We start from the raw sequence: 27,058 nt of genomic DNA, 5'->3' as shown, positions 1-27,058 counted from the left end.
AACCCGAGGAGAGGGGAAGATTTAATAGTGTAGTAACATAGCCCTATATTGCATCTTCCGAAAAACTCATCTCTTAGTTGTCATCGGTGGATTAAACGGCTTGTTTATTCGATCAGAAGGTCCTTTAATAAGGAAGTTGTTCATTGGTATTATGGTTGGAGACTCTGATCACCTGACCAGCACAAGGACGAATGAGTCCTCCACATCAAGGGCGTGATTCATAAGAGAAGTTCGGTCGAATAACGCGGCATTTGACCCACTTCACGCCAATTCGCTTCTTTCCTGGTTGCCAAGGTAACGTCAATCTACCGCTCGCAGCTGGAACTGTCCATATATAGAGAGAGAAGGGCAAGGAATGAATGTGGGACGTCTGTATCGGGCATCGCCCTACCTGCGGTGTAAGTCTTTTGAGCGTAAGTTAACGAAAAATATTTCGCACGACGTTATCAATTTGCATTTTCTAAGTATCCAAAAAACGATTCTTTAAACGAGCGCACCAATTTTCGGGACGATTAGTGGTGATTTATTCGGTTGTCGCATCGTATTTGTCAACATGTGTTACAGTTACAAATCGATCGAACGACGCGACCTTGATAGGAAGGAAAGGTTGAAAGCTCGAATAATTCGATGTTGATACATTCTTCCCGGTTTGTTTAGATAACAATTCTAACAAACCTTGCCTCGGGAAATCTTTTCTAAACTTTCTGTTTATCTCTTTCAGGGTGACCATGTCGGAACCTCCTCCCCCAGTCCAATTTTGTGACCAAGTGTCGAGTACTTCGGCGCTGTTATCATCGCTACTGGGTGGCGAGGAGGTGCACATTACAGCTTGGAACGAAAATGAACGTAGTGTGGTGGACTGGCAAGAAAGATGCATAGAACTAGAGGGATCTCTTCAACGATTTCGAGATCAGGCTGCTCAAATCAGAGAACTTCTCCGAGAGAAGGTACATTTATTATTATTATTATTATATATATATATTTTTTTNGAAAGAAATACTTCTGGGAATTGCTGTCTTATGACTGTGACAGTTGTCAGCTTGACTCTCTACGGCACTTCTCATCCAGGCAAGATGGTGCATTCCACACATTTGTCTGTACTTCTGTTGTTTCAGATAGGCAGTTTTGACTAGTACAACTTTTAGTTAGTGCGATAGGCAGAATCTGCTACCGGAAAAAATATATTTTTTTTTTCTGGCACGCTATGAGATTATGAAGTTTAATTCATATCGGACGTCCGATAAAAATATGACAGCGACATCACGTGATTATATTCTCCTTTCTTCTTCGTTGCTATAGGCACGGGGAGAGAAGAAAATCTATTTTCTAAAGAGGCTTAAGAGGAAATGGTTTTTGCTGCACAATACGTGGAAAATTGAGTTTGCCAAGTTTCCTAACAGTATTACCTCATATCTGACGTAGTCTAGATGACTCTTACTTTATTACCCCTTTCGGATAATGTTTTTGTACTCAATTATTTGTAGTCATTTATTAATAACGCATTTCTCTCCCTGATGACTGCGTAAACTTCACAACCGTATTTAAAAAAAATAATAATACCCTGCGTTTGTTTAATTGGATTACTGGCTTTGTTTCGAAAATAGGATAAGTAAAGCTTAAAAAACTAAGGACGAAAGAAGCGATTTGTACTCAAACATCAAAAGAAAAGATGGGGGATTGAGATCTCAAACCAGATTTAAAATACTTTTAGGTGTATTCGAGATTTACTGTTCTTGTTTTTTATTTAGGAAAACAAGTTTTTATCACAATCTTTTATGTTATTAATCTGTTAACTTTGAATTTGATGAGAATATTTTACAATTACTCTTCTATTTAAGCCGATTATCATATGTAAAAGGGTTCGATGCAAGACGTCTTCGATTTATATCAGTTTTAACTCTCTTCAAAAGTATCAATGAATAGATTTCTTGGTTTTTAATACCTTTTTTTCATTTCCTTGCTTACATTTCGACTAAAACTTTTTTCTTATCATATTTTTCCTGGCTTGTTGACATTGCGACGAATGCGATTCGCCCGGGGTGACGACCGTGTTGACACATTTTTGAGGGATTTCCGACCGATCCGAAGGGGGGAAAAAAACCCTAGCTAACATCTAGAAAATGATCTATTTTAGGAATTATTTAAAGATAGATGTAACGTGTTTAGCTGTTTATCCCTACAAACGTATCGATCTTTTGATACGAACGGAATTTACAATAGAAACGTTTTGATTTAATTAAAAAGAAACATTATCAATCACTCGTACTAAAATTGGTTTGGGTTTGTTATTCAAAATTACGTATTTGGAGATTTATTATTGTTATTTTTAAAAATTTTTCTTCACGTCGGAAACTTCTCTAGTGTACTACTGTACGCTCTCTCTCCCTTCGGTGGTCTGATCCCAGTGACGTGGGCCAGCTGCTGCAAAAAGGAGACCCTCCTCCCTCCTCCCTCTTGTAACTTAATCGTTTATGAAGCCACATTCACCAGAAATTTGGTTAATTAGTAGGTTTCAACTGCTTTTTCTTCTTCCTTCTTTTACTTTCTCAAAGAAAATTTTTCGTTTAATTAACGAAGGTGTTTTTCATTAACGCTTGTTTTAATTAAGAATTGAAAGTTGTCTTTGCATTTTGTAATGAATTTAAACCGTTCGAATTCTTTCCTCAATTAAGTATTCGGACTGTTTAGACTTTTAAACACGTTTCAATTTGATTCAATTATCGGGCGCGTGTTGTACGTCAGGAATAATATGCTAAACGATAAACTTCAACTACTCAAAAGGTCAACTCCTAAATCTGGTTACCGACTTCCGAGAATCACGTTTTAGCTACTGCTGGAGGATTGTCCCATCTGTAGAAACGGGGCCGTTTCAATCTTTACATCGCCTATTAATTAATTAAACTCTCTCGGCTTTATCTAAATTAAAATTATTTTGTGAATAGACGAATTTTCTTCGTTATTAAAGATGTAACTATTTAAATATGCTGGAAAATTCTTTACGTAATTGTTTACTCCTTTGTATTAATTACAGATACAAGAGTATTTTTACAATTAAGACTATATTTTAAAATATCTGTAAGAGCCTTTGATAAAGCCGAACGAACGGCTTTATCAAAGGCTCTGTGGGACCACATGCTATTTGAGGGAAACTCGTTATCGTTCCTTTATTATTCGAAATCTCCTAAATTCCTGTTCTAAAGGTTCTCATCTGTAAACGAATTGAGAAGATCTCATATATTTGAAAAGTTCTCGAAAGTCAAGAGACGACGGTGTCTGGCGATTTCCTAAGAAATCAACCCCATGTTTGTTTGAAGGGACATCTCGCATTCCATCCCTTCTCTCTAGCAACTAAAAGGTATGTTATGCGGTGGGAGTTATTGCAGCTTCGGGCAAAAGCAATAACCTTGCATTCTCATATTGGATCACGGAAAGAGGAGACGTTGCTTTCAAGTTGCTGCTCTTTGAACCGACGTGTTTTCGTTTCTCCATTTTGGTGTTTGCCCGGGTTACCAGGCTTTTTGCTCCGGATTACTCCAACACACACAACTCTCGTTTCGATTTCAAAATAAATAGCATAGACAATTTATGATGGGGCATATGTTTCGATCCTTTGACGAGCAGAAGAAGAAGAAGAAGAGAAAGAAATTTATGGAATTTTAAATCTTTTCAAACATCGTAGGAATTCCGAAAGAAATTAGTCACGTTCTTGATTAGATGAAGAGTTGAACTCGGAGCTGGCGTATAATTACTTATTCTGAAATATTTTAAAAATCATTAAAAATGACAAGTATCAAATAAACCCCCCGTACCAATGAATGATAGTAAAGGAGAATGGAAAATGAAGATTAAATGGGTAGAATTAGAAAGGAAACTTTAATTGGTTCTACGTATTTAAACATCTCCATCATTAAAAAAAAAAGTAATTTTTAAAGAATATTTTCGGAATTCTTTGGTGCTGATTCGAAAAGTGACTAGATATAGAAGTTACGTAAGAAACAAAACATAAGGGAAAGAAAAACTTCTGGGAATTGCTGTCTTATGACTGTGACAGTTGTCAGCTTGACTCTCTACGGCACTTCTCATCCAGGCAAGATGGTGCATTCCACACATTTGTCTGTACTTCTGTTGTTTCAGATAGGCAGTTTTGACTAGTACAACTTTTAGTTAGCGCGATAGGAAGAATCTGCTACCGGAAAAAGTCAATCTTCCCTCTCTCGAATACTATACTTACATATTTTATGTAATGTTCAAGAGATTTTGTTAAAAAGAAAAATATTTGAAACTCATAAAAGTAAAATAAACAATCTTCTCGTTCGCTATTAACCAGATCTCATTGACTATTTAAACGGAACTAATTTAATAGAATATCTAAAAGCAAAATGGAATCGTTTATAGAAGCAAATTGAGAACGTCAAACCATTCGAATTTCGACAGTAAATTTGCCTTGTATGAGTCGTTTTGAAGAGAAAATAAACGATAACAAAATTCCAGGCGCAAAAATCAAAGCTGGTCGAATTGTAACTGTACTTTCTATCAATAAACAATTTCTTTCTACGGTATCTATCGAGAAAGAATGTTATTTGGGACGACTTATCTCAGAAAACAGTTCCAATTTCGATAAAAAGAATCACAGTTGATGAAACCGAGTTGCTCGCATCAGTGATTTACCCGTCATTTGCGGCCGTTACAATAATAAAAATAAACAGAAATTGCTTGGCGGAAAAGAATCGAGGAGAAACTACTTGTTCCAACCAACTGTTTTGGATGAGAGAACTAATACAAACTTTTCTCGACTCTTTCGTATTTCTTGCGGACAATTTGGAATGGGTGATGACCTGTTTCTTCTTCTACGAGCTAATCCTAAGCAATTCCCCCAATATTTTCTGATTATCTGAAAGAACGACAGCACTCCTAATCTGTGCACGGGGTTAAGGTGACTCTGGCATAATTGCTGCCACCAGTGAGTGGCACAGAGCGTTCTTCCTTCTCGTCTAATTATTTGTTCTGTCTCGGAAAGGATTAGACGACTTTGCTAACATAAATGGATTAGGTTCTTGTGGTGCTATTAACTCTGGAATCCTGTCAGCGCCTGTTTGTTTAACCGCGGAACTGGATGGACTTCTACCTCCCCATCTTATTTCGGTTTGACTTCTCCCTCAGTGGTCTCTGTATCTTAAACGTAGTAAAAGAATATTCATCCGACCGATAATTATTCGCTTTTTCTCGTTCTTCTTGGCAGTCGGCCAAAGAAAATCTTCTTCCCTTAATATGTAACGTTTCGTGGCATTCTCGACACGTATCCGTCAGTCATCCTTTTCGGGATTAGCATCACGATGCATTCGACTTGCAACGGTCAAACTTTGATAGATTTTATAATACTTCTCTCACCGGGGCAGCTGGCTTAAATGTGTGAAGTGAGGGAGGAATTTCTTCTTTGGGGATCCTTACTGACACCTTTCTTGACTAATGGACGGGAAAAACAAACGGCTCTTTCGTCCCCGCCCACTCTATCTGGAAATGACCTTTCTCTCCATTCAGAAAGGAGGGATTTCTGCTCTGGAGTGGTCTGACCGTTTCGAGAAAACGTTCGGCTCGACTGGAAAATGTTCCTTAATGTTCCCATACCTGGAAGTAAGTGCTTTTCCATCACATTCCCTCACGAGCGATTCACTACTGCTTCTGCTTCGTGAAGCTACGCTCCGGCTTCAAGCCGGTTGCATCTGGGCATGACCCACGCAGACTGACTACTTTTCTATTGTTTCCCGATTTAAAATAATCATTTTGCCTTCAAGCTACGCGAGAGTACGCTATTAATTACACTCTAGTTTCCGTGTAATCTAGAGATTAATATTTTTTTTACCACTTTTCTCTTTCTTCCTTTTAAAACCCCACAAAAAAATCTTTATAATGCGAATTAACGATGGGCATTCATCATAGTGTAACCAAAATTAAAAAAAAAATGTACCGGTTAGAATGAGCAGAGAACGATCTACTCCTCCCGAAGAGGATAGAAAAAAAAATAAGAGAAAGTAATTTTGGAGAGAAAATTGAATTTAAAAAGCGAAAGTCACTAACCGAGGTGTAGAGACTCGTAAGTTTTCCCTTAATATATAAGAAACAAAGACGTTTCGGATGCGGCATGACTTTGAATTTAGAGATTAAGAGTATAAAAATTTATAACCCCCCTCTTTCGAATTAATATTTAACAGCGTTTTGTGTATATCATTACGTTGTTTTCCACTTCGGAAAAAAAAAAATCCTCCCACTAACAACTTAGTACATGTAGAAAAGAATCTGCTCGGATGATTTCACTTGTATTCCAAACCGACTTCATTTATTCGAGTGGTACTATTGATACTATCCGGATAGCTTTTACTATGGACGAGATGATGACAAAAAAATAATAATAATAAATAATGGAAACGTTATAGTAAATTTCTACACTGAATTTTAAGAGATAGAAAAGGGGGGAATTGATCAGACATACATTTGATATTCATTGAGTGAAATTATCTCTTAGAATCTTTTCATCAAAACTGCACGTAACAATCATCTCATCTAATTCATCTTCCACTCTTCGATTTTGTCTAACTTCTTGGATTTTATTTTCGATAAAAAAAAACGGTAAGCAAATTCGGAAAGTCTATATTCGACGTTGAATATATTCCTAATTATAGTCACAGGATGCGGGCTTACTTCTAATGAGGTGTAGTGCTTCCTCCCTCTATCCCGCTGATTCGGACTTCGTTAAGGAACCAACCTACGAATACACGCTACTATCTTTTCTGGTTTAACTATGTCACAGTTTAATAATAATAATACCACAACTTTCTTAGTAATAAAATATCATTTATGATTACGAGTCAGTCACGAATTTTCATAGATTGAGACCACGTTTGGGATCGTGATCCACAACATAAAAACAGACTAATCGCCAATTTAATTATACTACGTTGTTTACTTTTTACTGTGCTTTTGCTAGAACTTGTGCAGTTGTTAAATCTAGAATCATAGATCATAAAATCGTGAAAAAAAAATAAATGTAGGGGAGAAAAAGAGAGAGAGGGAAGGTGGCAAGGGAAAAATGTGTAACACTACTCCTCCCGAAAACAAGTAAAAGGTGGAGTGATAAGTCTTGTTCTTCTGTAAATGTCGTGGCATGTAACTCTGCACAAACACGTTCTGCCGGCAATAAATCTAGTGAAAATACGGAAAGCATTACTAAATTTACGACTCTTCCTTAGAATTCAATAATGTTTTCGGTGTTAAACGATTTACACTTATACAACTTTTTTTCTATTTGGCTTCTAATCTCGACAATTGGTTGGAAGATTTACATCTCTTTCAAGCTATTGTACCAGCGTTGTCAGTTTATATTAGCAGCACTTTTCTGCTAATATTCTTGTTTGTTCCTGCGAATTTCAATTCTGTAATAAGTAATAAAAGAAATTTCGATCGATTCTCAAGTCAGGAAACTCTTATTAGTTTATAAAATCAGATTTATAAGTAACTAAGGTATTAGTTTTTTTTTTCTTACGTAAAGGAGGATAAATGGATTTAACTTAGAGAAGAGAACCATTCTACACACTTTCTTCTATGTATAAAGACTGGCGAATTTAAAGCAAATTCCATTCTGCGTGTCTGGAAAGTTTTGACAGAATTCGATCATTAATTTTAGCAATAAATGCATCAGAGAGATGCGGATGAATGCCTTATTTCGAGCCAAAGCGGGGAGATATATATATACTTTTTTTTCTATCTTTCGTACAGAAGTAAAACGGGGAGACACAGATTGCCACCAACAATAAGAAAAAAGGAAAGAAGAGAGGGGGGAAAAAATAAAGGAAAAATAAAAAGGAAGGAAATGGAGGAGACAAAATCAGGAAAAATCATCGTTTTCTTCCAAAAGGTTAAGTCTTCGAAAGATTTAAGAAGAAAGTCGGTAGCAGAAACGACTAAACGGACATTTAATAGAAAACGACGTTTAGTCGGCGATTTAAAGAGACAGAGGCTGACTGACGGTACCTAAACGGTCGCCAACGTTGCGTAGCCATGACAACCGCCTCGGCTGCACTATATACCACTGTTGCCACGACTACCACCAGCTTGCAGTTGCATCGCGTGCGAAAATCTCGTTTCGTTTCCGCTATCTGCCAGCCGTAGGAACGAAGATCCTCGTATCACTTAGGTGCTTGGCATATGTTTAATTACCAGCACAAAACACTCGTTCACGCGTGAATGGGAGATGCGTAAGAACGCTTAAACATTCCCCCCTCTTTTTTTTCCTTCCCATCGCGTAGAACCGAAGACAAATAGTAGCAAATTGACGTAACAACGAATATCCCCCAGCGAATCTCGTATCTGTCTAGAGACGTGCAACGAGAGAAGTGGCCGCAATTGTTCCGAAACATGATCCCACATGGAAGGAAAAAATAAAGAAAAATAAATCCGACAGTGGAAACGGAAAGAGAAGGATCTGATACTTCGCTTCATTCATCACTAAGAACTCGTAAAATTGTCTACATCTGCCGACATTGGGATATTGATTAGGCTCACTTTCCTTCTTCGTTTTTAAAACAGTAATTTATTTTTTTTTTTTTTAAAAACTAAAGTTTACGCTCGACTGAATCTGAAGACACACTCCACTACATCCCCTACAAGTTCTACCTATTACCTTTTCTCACTTATTTACACGCTTCTGGCTTGCACGTCTTCTTTCTCCCCCCCTGCATCTTATCGAATTTAGTGTCGGGGATTCCTCCGTCTCGACTTCAATTACGGGATTAGTACCTCTTAAATTGTTTTAAACTTAATTTAAAATTAAGAGGTCCACGTCTTACAACTCCTTTACAATGAATTCGTTTATTTAAGAAATTTTAAAATTCGACTTTTTGAAATTAATCCGATACATTTGTCTTCTTATTCAACGCGGATTACTTCTCACGAGGAGGCAATTTAAACACTCCTGTACTCGCTATTGATTAGCTTTCCAACCCTTTCCTCACTCAGTCGGTTGCTAGGGGCAACAAACTTCCTCCTCTTCCTCCTCCTCCTCCTCCTCCTCCTCCTCCTCCCCTGCGCTTTTCCTGTTTATCGGAAATTGTACTCTTCTGTCCATTGTTTCGTTTATTTCTCTTTCACCTGAGTTGCGGTTTCAATTTTAATTTCCGGAAAAGTTTGCCATAATGAAGTTTAATTATTCGAGCGGCTCGAACCCTTCTAAAGTTAATTCTTCTTTTTTTTTTTTTTTTGTCTCGTAAATAAAATTAGGAAGGCCGCAAATTACAGGTTCGGATCAAGAGATTTATTGCCCGGAGTATACTCCGTCCCTACGGAATTCTGGCGAAAAATCGGGATTAAAGTAACGTTTTTTACTCTTTTTTTTTTTTTAAATCAGTGTCTCGCTTATTAAATTTGTTATATCTTGTTGAGGATTTAGCGAATTTAAATAAAATACAGCTTAGAAGAAGATGAAATTAAACACGTTTCTACATTTAACAATAGGATTTAGTTAAGTAAATCCCCCGTCAAGTTAAAGAAGGTTTGATTAGAAAGCTTTGCAAATTACACCGTGACCAATTACGTTATTAGAGAAAACGTTAATTAAAAAGTGAACTATAGAAAACAACCTAATCATCCTTAATGACCAGTGAGGGATAAAGGCAAAGAAAGATCCGCAAACGAATCTTTTCCCCTAATTACCTTCAGCATCCAGGAATCGATAACGAAGAGTTTTGTCAAAGCTTTGATCCGGATGCGTCTTTTGACACCGTTACGTCACCATATTAATTAAAGGAAATCGTTGCATCTCCTCTCCAATTATTGTCATCGCTTTGGAGTGGCACAGGTGCAGGCACTCGGACGGTTTTCCAGTTTGACTTTATTAACAGAAAATTTTAGAATTCGTTCGAGAAACAAGAATTACCATCTTCGGTTCTTCGTCCAATTTTTTAAAAAAACTCTAATAATCAAATAAAAATACTTGTTTGTACAAAATTTTTATGAGGTCTCCCGAGTCAAACTACTGCTTAAGGTTTTATAGCCTGTGTTATATATATATTTGTTCGATAACTTGTTTGTTCTCTTACCAAAAAGGAAAATCATTAAACATCCGTATCTATACAAGAGAAAGATAGCTGCAATGTTTTATTAGTTATATCGCTTTTTATAATTGGAAAAATCGGAATAGCTTCCGGACGATTTAGAGGATTGTGTGATCCTTCCGTTCGAGTAAAATTGACAGTCGTTTGCACCGTCGTTCTATTGGATTAAGCATAAATTTGTATTTATTCCCCTTTTCTTTCTTATTTGCCTATTTAGAAAGATGTTAAATTAGTTGGAATTTAAAAAAAAATTAGAGGATTTCAAAGATTTGTCTTCAAATTTAAAGATAATATAATAATTTCTTTGTTAAGAATTCTCGTAAAATTGAGGAGTGTTATCTGGAAAGAGACTTAATTAAGTCACTAAGTGATAAAAATGTATAATAAGTGTATCGATTACTCTCTTCGAAGGAGGAAGGAAGAAAAGAGAACGTTCTATTTGTTTATATTTGATTTTTTTTAAAGACGGTCAAGTGTCGAAATCGGTATGCGAGGATTCATCCTCTTGCTCCGTAAATGACATTCTTACGGGAGTGAACGATAACTCTCAATTCTTTTAACTCGAGTTTTCCTTCGTTTTATTTATGTTTTGGATCTTCGTCTCGGACTAATTTTCTATTTAATTGCATTTACTTCAGAGAAAAACGCGTTTGAATATGACATTTTAATTAGCGAAAGTAAATAAGAAGAAGCAGAAACCACATCGGGAGGTAAAAATTGCTTATTTTAAGAGGAATCTCACTGTTGCGAGAAGGAAAACGTATCTCGAAAGTTACTTTAAGATTGTGTTACATTCGCTTTTTCTTTCTTTTTTTTTTTTTTTTAATTTAGAAGTGAACCGGTTTAATTATGCGATAAGTATAGGTTGTTCTGATAGTTCTGCTAGATCATTCTGAAAGTTCAGACGAAATTTTAGTTATTGAGATGTCTTGGATAGAAATCAATGTTTCAGTTATATATACTGTATATATATATATATATATATTTTTTTTTTCTAACCTGGAAAAGAATGTATGTTTTATGATAGAGCGGCAAAATTGCAGGAAAGTGTTGACGGCAAAAACAGGAGGAGACTTGGCCGGAGTGCTTTCTTGTACGCTTTTTCATCTCCACCGAACACAGGTGCAGGTGGCACAAAAGCCGTTTTAGCACGGCAAACACATCAACTGCACCAGACCGTAAAATCAATCACCCTGATTTATTTATACGATAAGAAACCATCGAGACTGATCTCCACTATCCTGCAAGATTGGGAGATGGAAGAGACCGAGTTGGACACGCTGTAAAAGCGATTTAACGTCGGCTAATCTCCTACTCGGCCGTATTTTTCTCTTTTCTCCTACCTGTTCGGACAGTTAAGGATCGGATGGCCAATTCATCTATATCTCTTCTTCTAACCCATTCGCCTGATCGGGCGATCATCGGGTCTCTCTCCAAGTAAGCAATTATATTATTCTTTTAACCAAGCTGCGATTGTGATAAATTACAATTTACACGATTATATAATAATTTCTAACGTTACGAAATGTGGAATATCTTTTTTTGATAAAACAGGTGTTCCGTTGAGGATCAAAAAGGCATCTTCAATCGATGTTCTCGATACAGATTTTAACATCGAAAAGTATATCAACGCATTGCATATTCGTGAAAGAAAGCCAAAGAAAGTAAAGCGAATCTCCTAATATAACACGAAAGAAATTTAAAATGAGACATTTGACACTCCAGTTTCTAACGTTAATGGGTTTTTACGGTTTAACAGTTGTGTTCGAGATTCGGAGCATCTCGATTTCTGCTAGTTTGTACGGAGAGGGAGAGAGAGAGAGAGAGAGGGAATTCGCTTTGTACTAAATAAATTTCTGCATTCTACATTTTTTTCGGAAGAAAAACGTTACATTTTTCTTTTTCGATCCTGCCGCAGGAAATCACTAACTTTCTGTCGACAGGAATGCGGGCATTCTTGTTTGAGAGGGTCTGCATTCTCCGACACCATTACTCAATTTGAACGATAAGTAAAAGCAATAGGATCTAACGTTCGACATCTGACTTCGTTTCCAACTTTTTTTTTTCTTTTTTGATTTCACCGGAGCGAATAAACGATTTCATCTGTTCACTCCTGTCAATATAAACTTTCGGCTTTTGAAAAATCGATGAACGTTGTCGGTTTAATGAAATATTCTTTATATTCGTAACATGCGGAAGAACAATCAGAGAGAGAGAAGAAAACTTCAGACTATTCCATTCTTATCAAAAATGTAAACAATTAGTGAATGCGGGTTATGTTAACAGGCCAAATTCACTACTTTTTGACTCGATTTTGTCAATATCTACATGACACTAACTCGTATTTATCTGAGTTATTTCTTCGCAATTAAAAACTAAAAGTACAATACTTTACGGATATTCGCATACTTATATTTTAATTAATAGATCGGGATTATAAAAAGAACAATTTTTACAAGCTTTTAGTAAAAAAAATGTCATGGATTAGAATGATCTTAGAACCCTTTTCGACGGCATTCATTACCTTTGCAAGTGTCCTGGAGTGGTGTTTGTTAGTTTTTTTATTTATTTATTTAATTTTTTTCTTTCACGAAAGATCATTTACTCGCGGATCGCCCGCTGTTTCGTGTCGGTGCCTCTCATTGTCTCTTCGACTATTTACGTGGTCCATCGTGGCCATGGTCGACGAGTGCCGGTTTATCACGTGACTGGTTAATGTTGTGGCATCCGGTCATCGAACCGATTTCCGGAATCGTTTACTAGAATTAAAAAGGTTTGAGTTTGGCGAATGAATCGAGACGGAAGTCATATCCGCCGGAAGAATATCCGCCCAGTTCCTTCTTCAGAAGAAAAATATCGCATATCAAATACAACGGATAATAGTTAAAGAGGAGAAAGGCGATGCTTTTCTAAGTTCCTTCCACTCTATGTTCGATGGGGAACAATTAAAATGTTAAATAGGCATTTATTGCCGGGTTTCTTCCAAAATGGCACTTTGTTGCTTGGTCGTCGTCCTGCCGGATTTAATTAGGTGCGTCTGACTAGAAAGAGTCGAGAAACATTACCTCGGAAGGGCAGAACGGGAGGAGAAATAATAAAAAAAGAGTTACTGCATTTCATGTCTCGTTAACCACCCAATGAGAGATTAGCCTTCCTTTGATGCGGTGCGTATGAGGCTTACGTTACCGGATAATTGATCACTCCGGTAATTATTGGTCCAAGAATAAAAGCACGGGTTTAAGATCCGAACCGAAGTTTCGGTGATGGGATATTTGAAGTAGTAGATTGGATCCAGCCGCCGACGTCAGCGTTTTCGATACAGGAGCCGCCTAGAGATCACGTATTCGATTCGTGATGCCACATGCGTGATAATTTTTGCAAATTGACTCATTCAAGCTTCTCGATTGTTTAGAATCGAGAAGCTTGAATTATTCAATTTAAAAAGAAAAAAAAAATATTCTCAAAAGTATAGAAGAGTCGAGCGGGCTTAAGACTGTAGCAACGCACTCGGTAATACGGTCTCGAATATGCTTCGAAAAAGTAGAGATTCACAACTCGATGTATTAATCCCTGTAGACTTATCTGAACGATGCACTCAACTCCACACGTAGAAGAATATGTCGGGATTAGGATCTCCAGGGAGAGAAAAAACTGTGGAGATAAAGGAAAAAGACCCGCAGCCCGAGGCAAGACGGTTTGTTTCTCTGGGGAAGACAGCAGACACGACGGTTTAATCAGTAAATGGTCAGAGAAGAAGAAAAGTCCTCTTTTTCTCGTCCCGTAGATGTTATCTTCTGCCTTTCATTGTTAGCGAGCCAATCGTAAAGATTTGGAGATGTCTTTCTGTAAAGTTGGTGGCTGAAGACAACTTCCCTCTATTGTAGTCATTCTAGCCGTCGATTCCACAAACTTGCTCGATCCTCTACTTTTTTTTTTCCTCCCCTCAAGTTATAAAGTGAAGTGGAGTTGATTCGTTTAAGATTCGATTCTTCCCCGATAAATAACTTAACGAGATAAGTGCGGTACCATTGATAATTTAAGAGATACATTTTTAATGGTGGATTGAGAACAACTGTCGATACGTCACCGACTATCTTTAATATTTGATGGAGGTTGGCATTAATTCGTCATTCTTCACTCCATCCTAAGGCTGCCATTGGCGGGTGGTCTCGGTCCCATCAACCCCGTATTGACACAAAGATTGACATTTCATTAATCATAGAATAGGAAATCCTTTTACTTGCGTGATTCACGCTGTTCGAACGGTGACGGATCTCCCACCGAACTGGACACACTGATGTCATCCAACGATTAGCCGATGGAGTGACCGGGGCGGGATTGTATTCGACATATGTTCAACCCCGCATTCTCTCCAGTCTTTTCTACACTTAATGGTCATCTTTGTTAGTAGCACGTGCATTCATGACATCATAGTCGAACCATTTTAAGTGGACCACTCGGTCTCTCCGTGTAGGCGGCCGTGCATTAAGGGCGCAGTGTGTAGCTAAAAGCCAGCTGGTGTCTGTGAAGTAACGATCGGTCGCTGATGAGAAACGGCAAACTTCGCCATTTTTAAAGTAGTAAATGAAGAGAAGTTTCTCATTGCCGTGTTGTCGGATCGTTTACCCCACGTGGACGAAGAGATAACTAGAAAATGAAAAAAGAAAAAAAAAGGAACCCTCCCCTCATCCCCGCATCGAACTGATGAGGTTAACACGCTGGATAATCGAATAGTCGGAAATATCGCTCACTTTAAGGTTCTTTATGACCGTTAACGGATTCTATCTTTCTATATTCGAGTCGTTTCTTTCTCCGCTCACTTTTGACTGCCACAATCTCCAAGAAACCTTTAATATCGCGTGCCATTGTCAGCTAGGTAAGTGCGAAAATGCCAAATCCCTTTAAAATCCCCTTTTAATAACTCATTCTCCATTTATCGTTCTTAACGCCTATCAAAGCTACCGAACGATTTAAAAAAAAAAATTTATACCCACGATATAACAGTGAATCCTTAAAGGATTCGGCACGCAATAGGTTTTACAGCAATAAAAATTCACAATTTATCTCTACGAAGACTAGAATGCTTTACGTTATTGTTTTCCCAGGCAATTGTTAATGAAAAAATAAGGGGCCACGATATATTTATTATTAAATATGAGAAATATTAAAGCGTCAAGGAAAGTCAATACGTCAAGCAGTTCATACCAGAAGCATTTCCTGCCAAACTGAGACTAAAACTCTAATATAACTCTCGACAGTATCGCCATTTTTTTCTTTTTTCCTTCCCCCTACTCGTTTCTGGACGATAAGGAGGGGGAGGGTATTTATTCCATCTCGTGGTTAGTAAAGTAGTGAGTTGAGAAAATAAACAATGACGAAAATATCCTCGGTCTCGTATGATCGTTTTTCCAGTTGTCTTCTTCCATCTGTCGTCTTAACAGTAAATTGAAAATGCCACGTGAATTCTAATTGCAACTTTTAAAATATAATTCAATTTGCCATTGTTTACATTGATCCCTGATGAAGGAACGGAGGGGAAAAAAAGTTAAATAAAAGAATTCTTAGAAAAATTGGATTCAGGAAACCGATCTATATATATATATATATATATATTTTCGTTTACGTTTAAGAATCTAAACAGGAAGTTTTCTTCGGATTAATTTTAAGATACGAACCGCCGAATGTTGACCTAAAGCATAGTCTAAATCGGATTTTAGGAAACAATTCTTATTTAATCTTAAGATAAATTGATTCGGAATAGAACAGAATGAGTTAACTCGGATTTAAACCGCATTTACGATGTTTTTTTTAAAAGATATTTTCCTCCTTATTTGAAAAAAAAGAATAAATAAAAGAAAAGGATTAATATTATCAGAAATTTCTAGTGTTTTTCTAGAACTTCTCTATCAGAATCGTACGTAAATATTGAGTTAGATTTTGAAGTTTTACTCTAGAATCTTCTTTGCAATGTTTCAAAACGTTAAAGAAAATAAAATATTAAAAAAAAAAAAAAAAAAAAAATCTAAACGACTTTTTCCCCAAAGAAATAAGATGTATCATATTATTTCTGTTTCTTTTATTTTCTTTTTTTCTTCGAAGGATTTCATCTCTTTAAGAAAAGGAAAGTTTTAACAACTTTTCCATTTTTGTTCGACGATTGTCAACCGAGAGGTAATGAGCGTCCTCACTTTTATTCATCCGTGGCATTCGAAACAGGCCGGATAATAGAGCAAAGAGAATGAGGAATGCGACAGCTATCCAGACGAGGGAGGTGTGCCCGAATGAATTAAAATCTTTGGGAGCATTCACGTCGTCGTCGTCGTCGTCGTTGCCTTGACAACTTTTGCTTTCTCACACGCAAACAACCGAGTTGAGATTTTTCAACTCGTAGGGTTATCGGAGAACAAACGGAGGGCCAAATAGCTCGTTCTTTATTCCATTTACGTTAAAGTAGGCGACTCACGCACTACCGACTAAATGACACTTTGGCCAAGAGTCTGATGGGAATTTAAAGCGACGTTGCCTTTCACTTTCGCTCATAAGTTTCCACTTTGCACTAGCTCCATCCCTATAACATTCAATAAGCCATTAACGACGGCTCCTCTGTAATTCCTACCCTAATCTATTCCGAGTAATCTCTTAAAGGATACATAAATGCAAAATTGTTGCCATGGGTGCGTTCCCCGTTAGGATGGTTCAAAGTGGATTCGGCAACCAATGCAAATAGAAAATGCGTGACGTTTAATCATCTACGTTCACGCTATCCGCCAATATTATATTGTTACAGTTTGTACGCTTCTTGGCAGTGGCAGCTGCAACGGGTCGTGATTTGAGGATTCGGGAGAATATATTAATAATATCCCCTATTCATGCCGTTACTTTTTATAATTTCTCATTATCAACTGACAGCAGATCAAATTTAAATATATGTACTGTACATTATCCTTATACAATCGTAATTACCATTAATTATCCAAACGGCTCTATTGACTTATTGCATGATTCTCGTCAAATAATGTGTTTAATCGCTTTGGTTAATTGAGTAAAGTTGATAATTTATTAAATACGTACTGTACTTAATTCAGTATAGCCTTTTTTAATTAAAATATTAACTAATTTAAATGACGCTCTTCTTTATCTAAGTTATCCCTTGGCATTTGTCGTGTTTCTTCTTTGGCCGTTTATATCAGAAAAATGAAGCGCAATCTGTTTTGATAAATGAATAATTATTTAAATAATGATAAAGAATCTTGTTTGAAAAGAGTTGCTCTGTCTTTGCTTCTGCTGCTTTCATAATTATACGGAATTCGATTAATCTTCGATCGACCCCTAATTACAATCGTCGTTATTGGATGAAAAATGAAGCCATATCAGACAGTAAAATTGAAGTCCTTATTTAAGATTTAGCATTAGAGATTTTATCTCATTGAATATTATAAAAATATTCATTTCTTCTGGCATGGCAAATACCATTTCTTCTTACTTGGATATCGGACAGATCTGCGGTAGCATCATTACTTCCCATCCCATTTATCTCGTTTATCTTTTGAAATGTTTAGAGATTATTAAATGAATTAATGAATATAATTGATTCTAATCGTATCGTCCTTCCTCTTGTCACATCTTATATATGTTTGGAACCTTCGTTGCTGTATTATTCATTAAGTGCGTGTGTCTTCGGGGATTAATTAACTTATTTTGTTTGGTATATAAGTCGTTGCGTTTCGATTGCACGATTTACTAACGTTGCCCTTATAGCCTGGTAGTACGCATCTATCAACCATCAACGGGGAGTGTGGGAAGTCACGTAAACCATCGCAAATCGTAGAATGATGCCCCCCTCGCCGAAAAAAAAAGTGCTGCCAATGCATCTAATAGCTTCCTCGGTTGTTTAATTTCCACTAATTGGGAAGGCAACTCACTCCCCCTTCTCCCGAGCCGTCCGTCATTCGCACGTGCACGGAAGGGACTTTATCGATCTGCCTCCCTGTTGAACGTGATCCACAGCACGGCCCTTTAATGATCCCGGCCGTTAAGCCTAATTCCTTCTATTTATATGCACTTTCCGGTCGGCCGAGTACCATTCTTGCGAGTTACAACGTGTGGTATGCAATAGTCGTTTTGAAAGACCTCGGCTTCCCTTCACGCCTTGCTACCCTCGGTATGCAATTCAATATGTTTTTGGTTAGTCTCCGAAAAAAAAAAAGTGCGTATGTGGCCTTTTCGTTCCAATTTCTTAAACAGTTGTGTCCGAAATAGATTTTTCCCCTCCATTATCTTCGAGATTTCGATTGGCCAAGTATCCGCGTTTAGTAGATCGATTGTTGGACTTTATCCCTGAAAATGGTCTTAAATATGCAGAATAATCGGATAGAGGAATTTACAGATTGTTTTTAGCATCTGTCGCTTTTAATTAACCGCTACTGTGGGTAGTTTTGACATTCACCTGGTTGCAATGTCGCCTTCTCTAATCTCATTTATTTTCCATTAAAAAAAGGAATTCGTGATCAGTTTTGAAGATGCAAAGAATGCGTGTTTTTCTTTTATCCTCCTCGTTCTTTTGTCTAATTTTTCTAGGTTGGGTCGATAGGCTTTTCTTTTCTTATGTTGCCGGCTGGAAAAAAAGATTTTCTGGAGTATCCATACGGAATTGAGTTTTACAAGTTTCAATCAATTGCTCCCGACAGGTAACAACTCCCGTAGGTGAGAAAGGATCAAGAACTGATGGGGACGAAGCCCTGCCGTGATTTCTCTAGTGTCTCAATTAGGTTGAGTTTATTCTTTCACTTCTACATGATTGGAAAAAATCTAAAATCAAGAAGAGAGGAAAAAAAAATCAAAAGTCCTAAAGTGAATTTTATGTTTTCTTCGATTTAAATTGCTAAGTACCATCTTGCTCATTCTCAATTCTTCATTTTTAATGCGATATTCGACCTATCCACTCCAGTTTTGATACTTTCACCCGATCGGGATTCTATATCAAATGATTTTTAAATCAAGAAAAATGCCCCCAAACCGTATTTTTGTTCCGGTTGTTACGAAAACCGGTAGGAGATCATCTATCACTCGACTATGGACAAAAACTGACAAGTCGCTCGGCCACGTGGGACCAAGTAACACACCTGAGGCAGATCGTTGTGTATGTGAGTTATCTAGCTAAGCCACTGTCACTTATCTATATTTCAGCAAGGTCCTTCGGGCCCTTCTCCATTCAGTCGTTAACGTCTGGTTCGGAAAACCTCTGATGCGGATCTTCCCTCTTTTGTCGTGAGATGCTTAAATTGATGGCGGTAACGGTTATGTGCGTCAGACAGCTGCATTAGTACCTTGTAATCTACTACAGTGTGGCGAAGGATATTAAGGAAATGAGGCTACATTTCCTTAATAGGTGGGTGAAGAGCTCTTCCAAACTTTTCTTTCGGGATCTTGCTTTTGCATTTGCAAGAATCTAAAAGATCATTAACCGCCCTATTTCCTATACGCCGAAAGATAATCTTTACAATTTAATTAGCATTCCTCATCAGAATCTCTTCACTATTCACCCAAAAACTGTGATTTTTCGGATAGTAAAAAATTGGCCGCAATTTATCCTCTTGTTGCCTCAAGCTCCAGAAAGGATATCTTCATCAATTTATAAAATTATTCGCAATCGAGAGATATGAACCCAACTCATTTAGGTACGATAAAATGAGAATATCACACCGAACGGATCTTAATTATTATTTTAATAATTAATTTTGGGAATCTCCCCGTTTAAAATGCTATTTGCCGAAATTTAATAGGATTTTCTACACTGGAGCACTTTCAATTAAAACAAATTGGAAACTGTTTACCTTCGAATATAACTCGAGAGAAGATGGAGAATATCGATTGGGTGTGTTGACTTACAGTAAATATGCAGGAAAAAAAAAAAGTGATAACTGTGGAGAATCCTTCAAGTGTTTAAGTTAGTTCTGGAGATGGGCACGAGCTTATTATAGAATGAATCTCTATAAGAAAATTTCCCGGTATAAATATGCTTAATAAAGGCAGAGATTATAGTAGGTGACACATAAATAGGTCGCAGGAAATTTCACCACCTTCGAGGGTGTTCTACATTTATCTGTTTTAAAGGCTGTTCGAGTATTAAATCGTTCTACTTTCTAGTTTGATTCGCTAGTAATGAAAGTTTTATCGTTCTATTGAGACATTACTTGTCCACAAATATATTTGAAAAATCAAATTTCCTTCACAAATGACAGGAAATTCAAAAGTGATAAAATTTTCGAAACACGAATTTATTTTTCCCCTCTCTTCTAGTTTCATTTTAGAATGAATTTGTTCCTATTAAACGACACCCGAAAGAAAATAATCGATCAGTCGAGTTAATTTAAACAGTGCTATTATTCTCTGGTAATAATTTGCCTAATCCACGTGCGAGCCATCTTGTTATCCCGTTAGCATATGTAAATAGACGGAATAAAAATAATCATTTCCTTTCCATCGCCAGTTATAATCTACTCTGCTAACAATTATTCATGAAGAACCTTTAAAATTGGGTGTTTCCTCCTAAATAAAAGAATATTAACCTAATCCGCCCATAATTCTCTGCTCTCTTTTTTTTAATTTTTAGAACCTGCCGTAGTTCCCTGGGGGTATTTTATAGGCCTAAACATTATACGATTTATCTATTTTCTCTCCTATTTCACTCGGTTATCTCCGGTATCGTATTAAAAGTTTTACTCCTAGACCAATTACACACTTCTGTCTCTTGCGAATCCAATCGAATTTTTCACATTAATCGATACGTGGATTAACTTTTGCTGTTAGTTCTCTAACTCTCAGGCGATGTGTTGCATGGTGCATACGCGATTCTCTGGACGTGCTTATAATTCTTGGAAGCATTCGGCTGAAAGATTCATTCGAATTTGGCTATTTGACTGCTCCCGACGTTTTCGATCATTAAAAAAGACGGCAGGCGCTGACATTGCTGAGATGCAACCTTCTCTTCACCCGAACGATAACGAGATGCTCTTTCCCGTGTCCTGTCATGTCCAATTTTTCTGCTAGTTTAAGAAAAAAAAAATCGTTATTTTTCTATTCGATAAAGGAGTGGTTGGAAATAGAAAATTTGCCCGTAATCGTTTTTTTTTTCCTTTACTTTTTCTTCTCTCTCTCTCTCTCTTTGAGTTAGGTACTAAAATTCTCTTTGGATTGGTTCTTTGGTTCTATTCCAGACACGTAAGTTGCATACGCTTCATTGATGACTGTGCAATGGTCCGGCGAAGAAGGAACTAAAGCCAGCGCTCAAATTCTGATATATGACATTAAAAGGAGTATATAAAAGATATAAGGAGGAAAGATAGTCAGTCGAGGGAGAAAAGTCTGCACGTGACGTGATAGAGAACCGAGTAAGAGCTTTCCTGTGTTACCCCCTCCAGATGCGTCTACGGAGATTTCTCACCTGGCCATTCTGACAAGTGCAACAGTCTGTTGTCGATCTTTCTACGGTTTGCAATTTTATATCCTTCAATATCTTCTTCTGGCTCATCGTTTGGTAACGTTAGCAGGAAATGAAAAGTGCAAAGATTCGAAGATAACCACACAAAATTGGTAGAATGAACGCTTTAGAATAGATTTTTTATGGATGCCATCGAGAATTTCATACTCTTCTTGCCTTTTATTTTATTTTATTTTATTTTTTTTTGTACGGGAGAACAGGAGAGCTCATCGGATGCGGGGTTGTTCCTTCTAATCCTACGAGACAGTTTCTTGCCGTTATCTACCTTTTCGTTTTGTCGTTGCAGTTGTTCTTATCTAGCACAGCTCCCGAACGTGAAGTTAAGATCCTTCTCATTATTACAGGAATCGATGTGTCGTTGTACAATCTATTACGTGCTTAATCTTAAAAAAAGGATTACTTCTCTTCGGTTACCGGCTACATTTACTTCGGACATTGCCATCAATTGAGAAAATATCCGATGATACTAAGTTCTAATAAGTAAGAGTTTTCTTGACCCGAAGCCTTCGTTTCTCCTTTTCCTCTAATGATGTTAATTAAGATTCGGCACCAGAAAGTAACAAACCAAATATTTAAATAGTTGTAAAAGTGCAGGTCGGGACTTCATTTCCTGTTATTTACTATAAGACGTGAGGAGATTATAGATTGTCGAGAATATATTTGATAGGCACAACTTTAATAATGCTTGCTGGAGGGAAACGAAAAAAAAAAGGGAAAAAATGTGACAGGAAGATGATAGGAAAAAAAAAAAGAAAGAAAAGAACTTAAGCCTAATTTAATAGAATTCTGTCTGGCGAAGTGAGAAAAAGTATCCTCTTTTCTGGCTTAAGTAGCGCAGTCGGTGACGCGACTCGCCTCCCTAGATGTATTTTGGAGATATTTGTGAATTCATCACTAGCAACGACTATCAAATGAAATGCAGTTTTTTAAACATTCTAGTCTACCGAAGAAGAGAGAGAAGTTTATTTTCAGAGAGAGAGAGAGAGAGAGAGATCATTAATTGATAGAGATTGACTTCTTTTCTCACTTCTTTTGTGGATGGGGGAGGTGTTACATAGGCTGAATAGAAGCTTAATTATCGAAGAGAAATTCACCTTCCTCCTCCTCCTCTACTGTCACTCAATCGATGATGTCTTTCCTTCTTTTCTCCTTTCGAATTTTCTAAGAATTGGATCGATTTCGAGTCGAGTTATCGTTCAAGTGATGCGATTGATGACCTTTCTTGGTATGATTGATTATCGATATACTCTTGCCAATTGATTTTCTTAAACAAACTCGCTCTTTCAGATTCGCCAAAGATTTTTACAGTTTGTTTTTTGCAATTTTCTAATGATTTTTTTTATGTGAAGGAGAAGCCGAATCGTAAATTAAAAAAAAAGATAATACAAGTATTTAAATTATATGAGGAATAGTTTGTGTTTGGCAGATGGGCAAGTTGTCAATTACAATTCGTAATGGCCACATCCGGAGACGTCCCCCGAGGAACCACTCTATTTGTCCCCTTCGTTATTGAGTTACGTCACTTTATCGTAAACCCCAAAAGGCGCGAGACTAAACAGAGCAAACCGCATCAACCTGTTGCAATTTGCCAATAATCTGGGGGAAAGATTCCATACTCGTGAGTGGGAAACTCCGAAAGAGACAGATGGTATTAGCGCTTTTGCTGGAGGAAGGAATCGATGCGGAGTGCCGAGTTTCTTTAAAAAGAAGGATCTCCGTCACGTGACATCATTTGTCACACGCGTCTTCGAGTGATGCTTGGGCTGCCAACCAATTTAATGATTCCTGTGTTAAATAGAATATAAGAAAGGCGATTCGCTCTTTTCTCATTCTGACGTAAAGCTACTAAACAATAATAAATTTTAATAAATTGCTAGCAACATCGACAACAATATCGCCTGGGACCAATATTATATGAGGTATATAAGAATGCATACAGATGGCGACACTTTCGTTAGATCAAAAATGTCGCCATCTAGTAGAAAGTATTGAAAGTTCTCTCGACATTTATTTTTATTTATTTTTTCACTTAATTTGCGACTTTTTCGGTATTTTGGAATTAGAAAATGCAAATATAGCAACAATTTTACAATTATCACGCGTTTTAATTAAATTATATTTACATAAAGTTTAATTACTTTTTAAAAAATTCGACAGAATTAAAGCTTTATAATAATAAAAACTATAAAAATGTGGAAACAATTTCTTTTTTTTTTTTAAATAAATTTATATTTTATTATTTGTAAATAACTAGAACTATTTAATAATTATTACTAACTGAAGCTGCTGCCATCTGTCGTGACAGATCGTAACTACTTTAGAATTTTTTTTTGTTTTTTTTTCTAAGTTTCAGACTATAAGTCCGAAGACAATGCATTTTAATGATGTTTTAGATGGGTGGCTCCATCACCACCATCTTACCCCACCCCGAAACTCGATAAACATGATCAAATGTATAATTTAATCGTGTTGCGCTGTGTGTGAGTATGTAAATCAATGAGGTGACCATATTCCCTCCATCTCTCCTCCAATTTAAAAAAAAAATATGTATATATTAAAATTATTCTCTATAATTGGGCTCGTTACGCGTATTGTTCTCCATAATAAGGCACAATATTATTTAGAATATGATGAAAAAATAAGCTAAATCTAAAAGGTTGCGATTGCTTCTTTATGTTTCCGAATGTGGATAATAACCAATAATAGTAACTATCATTTGTTATTAACCGTGCTAAGAAATGTAAGGAAATCTACGTAAAAGATGCCGCAGCCATTCGATATAACAATATACAAAATTATACTTTCTAATCATTAAAACAAAAAAAAAAAAAATGATTAAATTTATCCGAAATGTTATTCCATTCTTCGATTTTCATGTTATTCTCGAACACATGTTTTTAAAATTGCAATTAAGAATTAAACGACGTTGCTTATCTACTTAATTCCTCAGAGGTGCCCCGAGTATACTTTTCGTGTCCTCTACTCCATTCTGCTCTTAACAAGAGGATATCAAAATAAACACAATGATGGATTTATCTTTGCTCTTTGTAAAACTTTCATTAATCTTTGTACTATTTTGGCTCCCTTCTGGATAAATATTGATGCATTTGGACCGAATTTTTTTTTTTCCGTTGAATTCATTTATTAATCTTTATTCCATTAAAAGGAATTTTAGGAGCGAGTTTAATCGGGTGGCTTTTTTTTCCTTTTCTTTTCAGAAAATACCCCAGAGATTATTTAATCGGATTTTCATCCAAAATTTTTCTTCTTATCCTGTTACAGGCAGATGTGAAATTTTAAGATTGTAGAAAGTGCCACTGTCTAATTTATCAACAAAATTGATTTATTTTATTTATTTATTCGCTGTAATTATAAACGTTTAAATTCAATCTCACTGTATGATGTATTTATTTATTTGAAATCCTTAACTAAAAGAAGAATCGCAGATTAAATTGATATTATGAAATCCTTTAAATTCTTGCCTCTTAATCTTTCCTTGACAAATAGTTTACATTAAAACTCCTGTTTACTTGAGATAAAATAGATTCAGTTATAGTTCTACGTAGATTATTATTATTATTTCTTAATCACGTGTTTGAGATTGGGATGGTGGAGGTGGGCTAGCCTCCTCCCCCACTATACGGTGCATTTACACGCACACATCATGATTAAATTCTATATTTGGTTACGTTTATCGGGTTTCGATGTAGGAAGGATGATGTAGATGATATAAAACATCATTAAATGCATTGTCATCGGACCTAGATACGTCCTCAAAGTTTCAACCTTGTGTTTTTAATTAGAAGGGGATGAAATTTGAGTTGCAAGAGGCAAGTTAAGCGTTTAAAAATCTTATTAATTGTCTAATTAAATTATCTCATTTAAAAGTGATTTTTTAAAGCAATTCGAATACATTTTGAGGAGATAAAATGTTATTTCAGCGTATCGATCGGAGGGATAGAAAAACTGCTTTTAACGTGTCACCATCTGTTGGCGATAACGGGCATTATTTTTAAAAATTTAAGTTTATATTTTTGTGTAGACACAATATTACTATTTAATTAAGTCGATTGTTAATTTAAAACTTAAAGAAAAATACATAAGAAAGAATGGATGTCTTAAACTGTTTTAAGGTTGTCAAAAATTAATTTGTGTAGATACTATAATAAATCGTGTATCGATAGAGTATAACAAATGTTAGGAATTATTAAACGAATATCAAATGTTTAAAATATTATTTAGAAAGTTATTCGATATTTACAAATACAGATAAGAGTAATAGTTTGTTATTTTTAATGACGAATCAGGAGGATAAAGGGAAAGTGATTTTATACAATGATTTTTTGGCACAACACTACAGGCTCTGTTGTTAGAATAAGAAATCTCTCCAAATATATATTTTGAACTTTTCTAGCTTTAAAAACTATTCTTTATATTCCATTTAATGACGAATGGCTCATTTCCATATCGTGGAACAGACATTAACTTACTTTTTTTCATATTTAATATGGAAAAAAATGACGAGAGAAAGTTAGAAAGAGGAGGAAAAAAAAAATATTGTTCCTAATGGGTTTCGAAGACTCATTCCTGCATAATGGAGGCATTTCTTTCTATATGTGCTATTGCCAGATGTTGCCTGTTTATTTGTAGATTCGGCTACACTGCAGAGCATATTATTATTATTAGTAAATGTATTTAAAAAATGACATTATTTCATAATTATCTTCTTTAAAAGTAAGAATTTACTATTATTATTATTTACATTATTTAATTTGGTTGCTATTATACAATGCAAATATTCTTTCTGTAAGGAATTCTGTATAGAAGCAGTTTCTATTGTTTTTCTATGACAAATAATTCTCTAGAAAATCTTATACAGAATTAATTTTATTCCCACGAAGTTTTTCGATTTAAGTAGTCAACACGATTACTCGAAGCGCATGAAAGATTCAGAGAAAAAAAGAAAATTGGTGCTTGTTGGGCGCTTTGTTTAATTTAAAGTCCAACCCTTACACAAAAGGGCGCCTGTAATCTTAGAACTGTTGGTTAATTAATCGTAATTTATACACAGAAACTTTTTCTTCGTTACTAAGAAGTTAGGATGGTTCGTTTCCAAGAGAATGAATGTACAAAGAGATTAGTTAGGAACCATCGCGCCCATATTAAAGGTAAAAGATACTTAACTGATTAGTGGTGCCATCTGTAGTCGCCAGTAGAAACTAGAATTTTTTTTCTTTCTTTTTTTTTAATTTTATTATTAAAAGTTGTTTAATCTCTTATTTAAATATTATACGTCGTTGAGATTTAATTTAAAACGGTATAAAAATAATTAAAAAATATAGATATGTATATTCGAATTTGTAGTAATGGTCGACGTGTGCTGCCATCTGGTGTTGTCGGTAGTATAATTTTTATCTTTCTGTTCACGTGTATTACTCGTCACGTTCTACTTCCG

General features: G+C 36.1%; 1 protein-coding gene across 1 annotated transcript in view; it reads left to right on the top strand.

Moving 5' to 3' along the window:
- The first annotated feature begins 434 nt into the window (after positions 1-434).
- Positions 435-27,058, top strand: part of LOC111621887 (uncharacterized protein CG43867-like) — a 243,537-nt gene continuing 216,913 nt past the window's right edge. Inside the window, exons 1-2 of the mRNA XM_023364145.1 lie at positions 435-606; positions 722-947. Of these exons, the coding sequence (XP_023219913.1) occupies positions 554-606; positions 722-947 (279 nt within the window). The 5' untranslated portion in view covers positions 435-553. The remainder of the gene's footprint in view (positions 607-721; positions 948-27,058) is intronic.

The sequence above is a fragment of the Centruroides sculpturatus genome, unplaced genomic scaffold (assembly GCF_000671375.1).
Source record: "Centruroides sculpturatus isolate CEXI.00-Female unplaced genomic scaffold, Cexi_2.0 scaffold14, whole genome shotgun sequence".
Classification (NCBI taxonomy): Eukaryota; Metazoa; Arthropoda; class Arachnida; order Scorpiones; family Buthidae; genus Centruroides; species Centruroides sculpturatus.
Note: the sequence above shows the minus strand (reverse complement) of the source record. Positions and strands in the feature narration are given on the sequence as shown.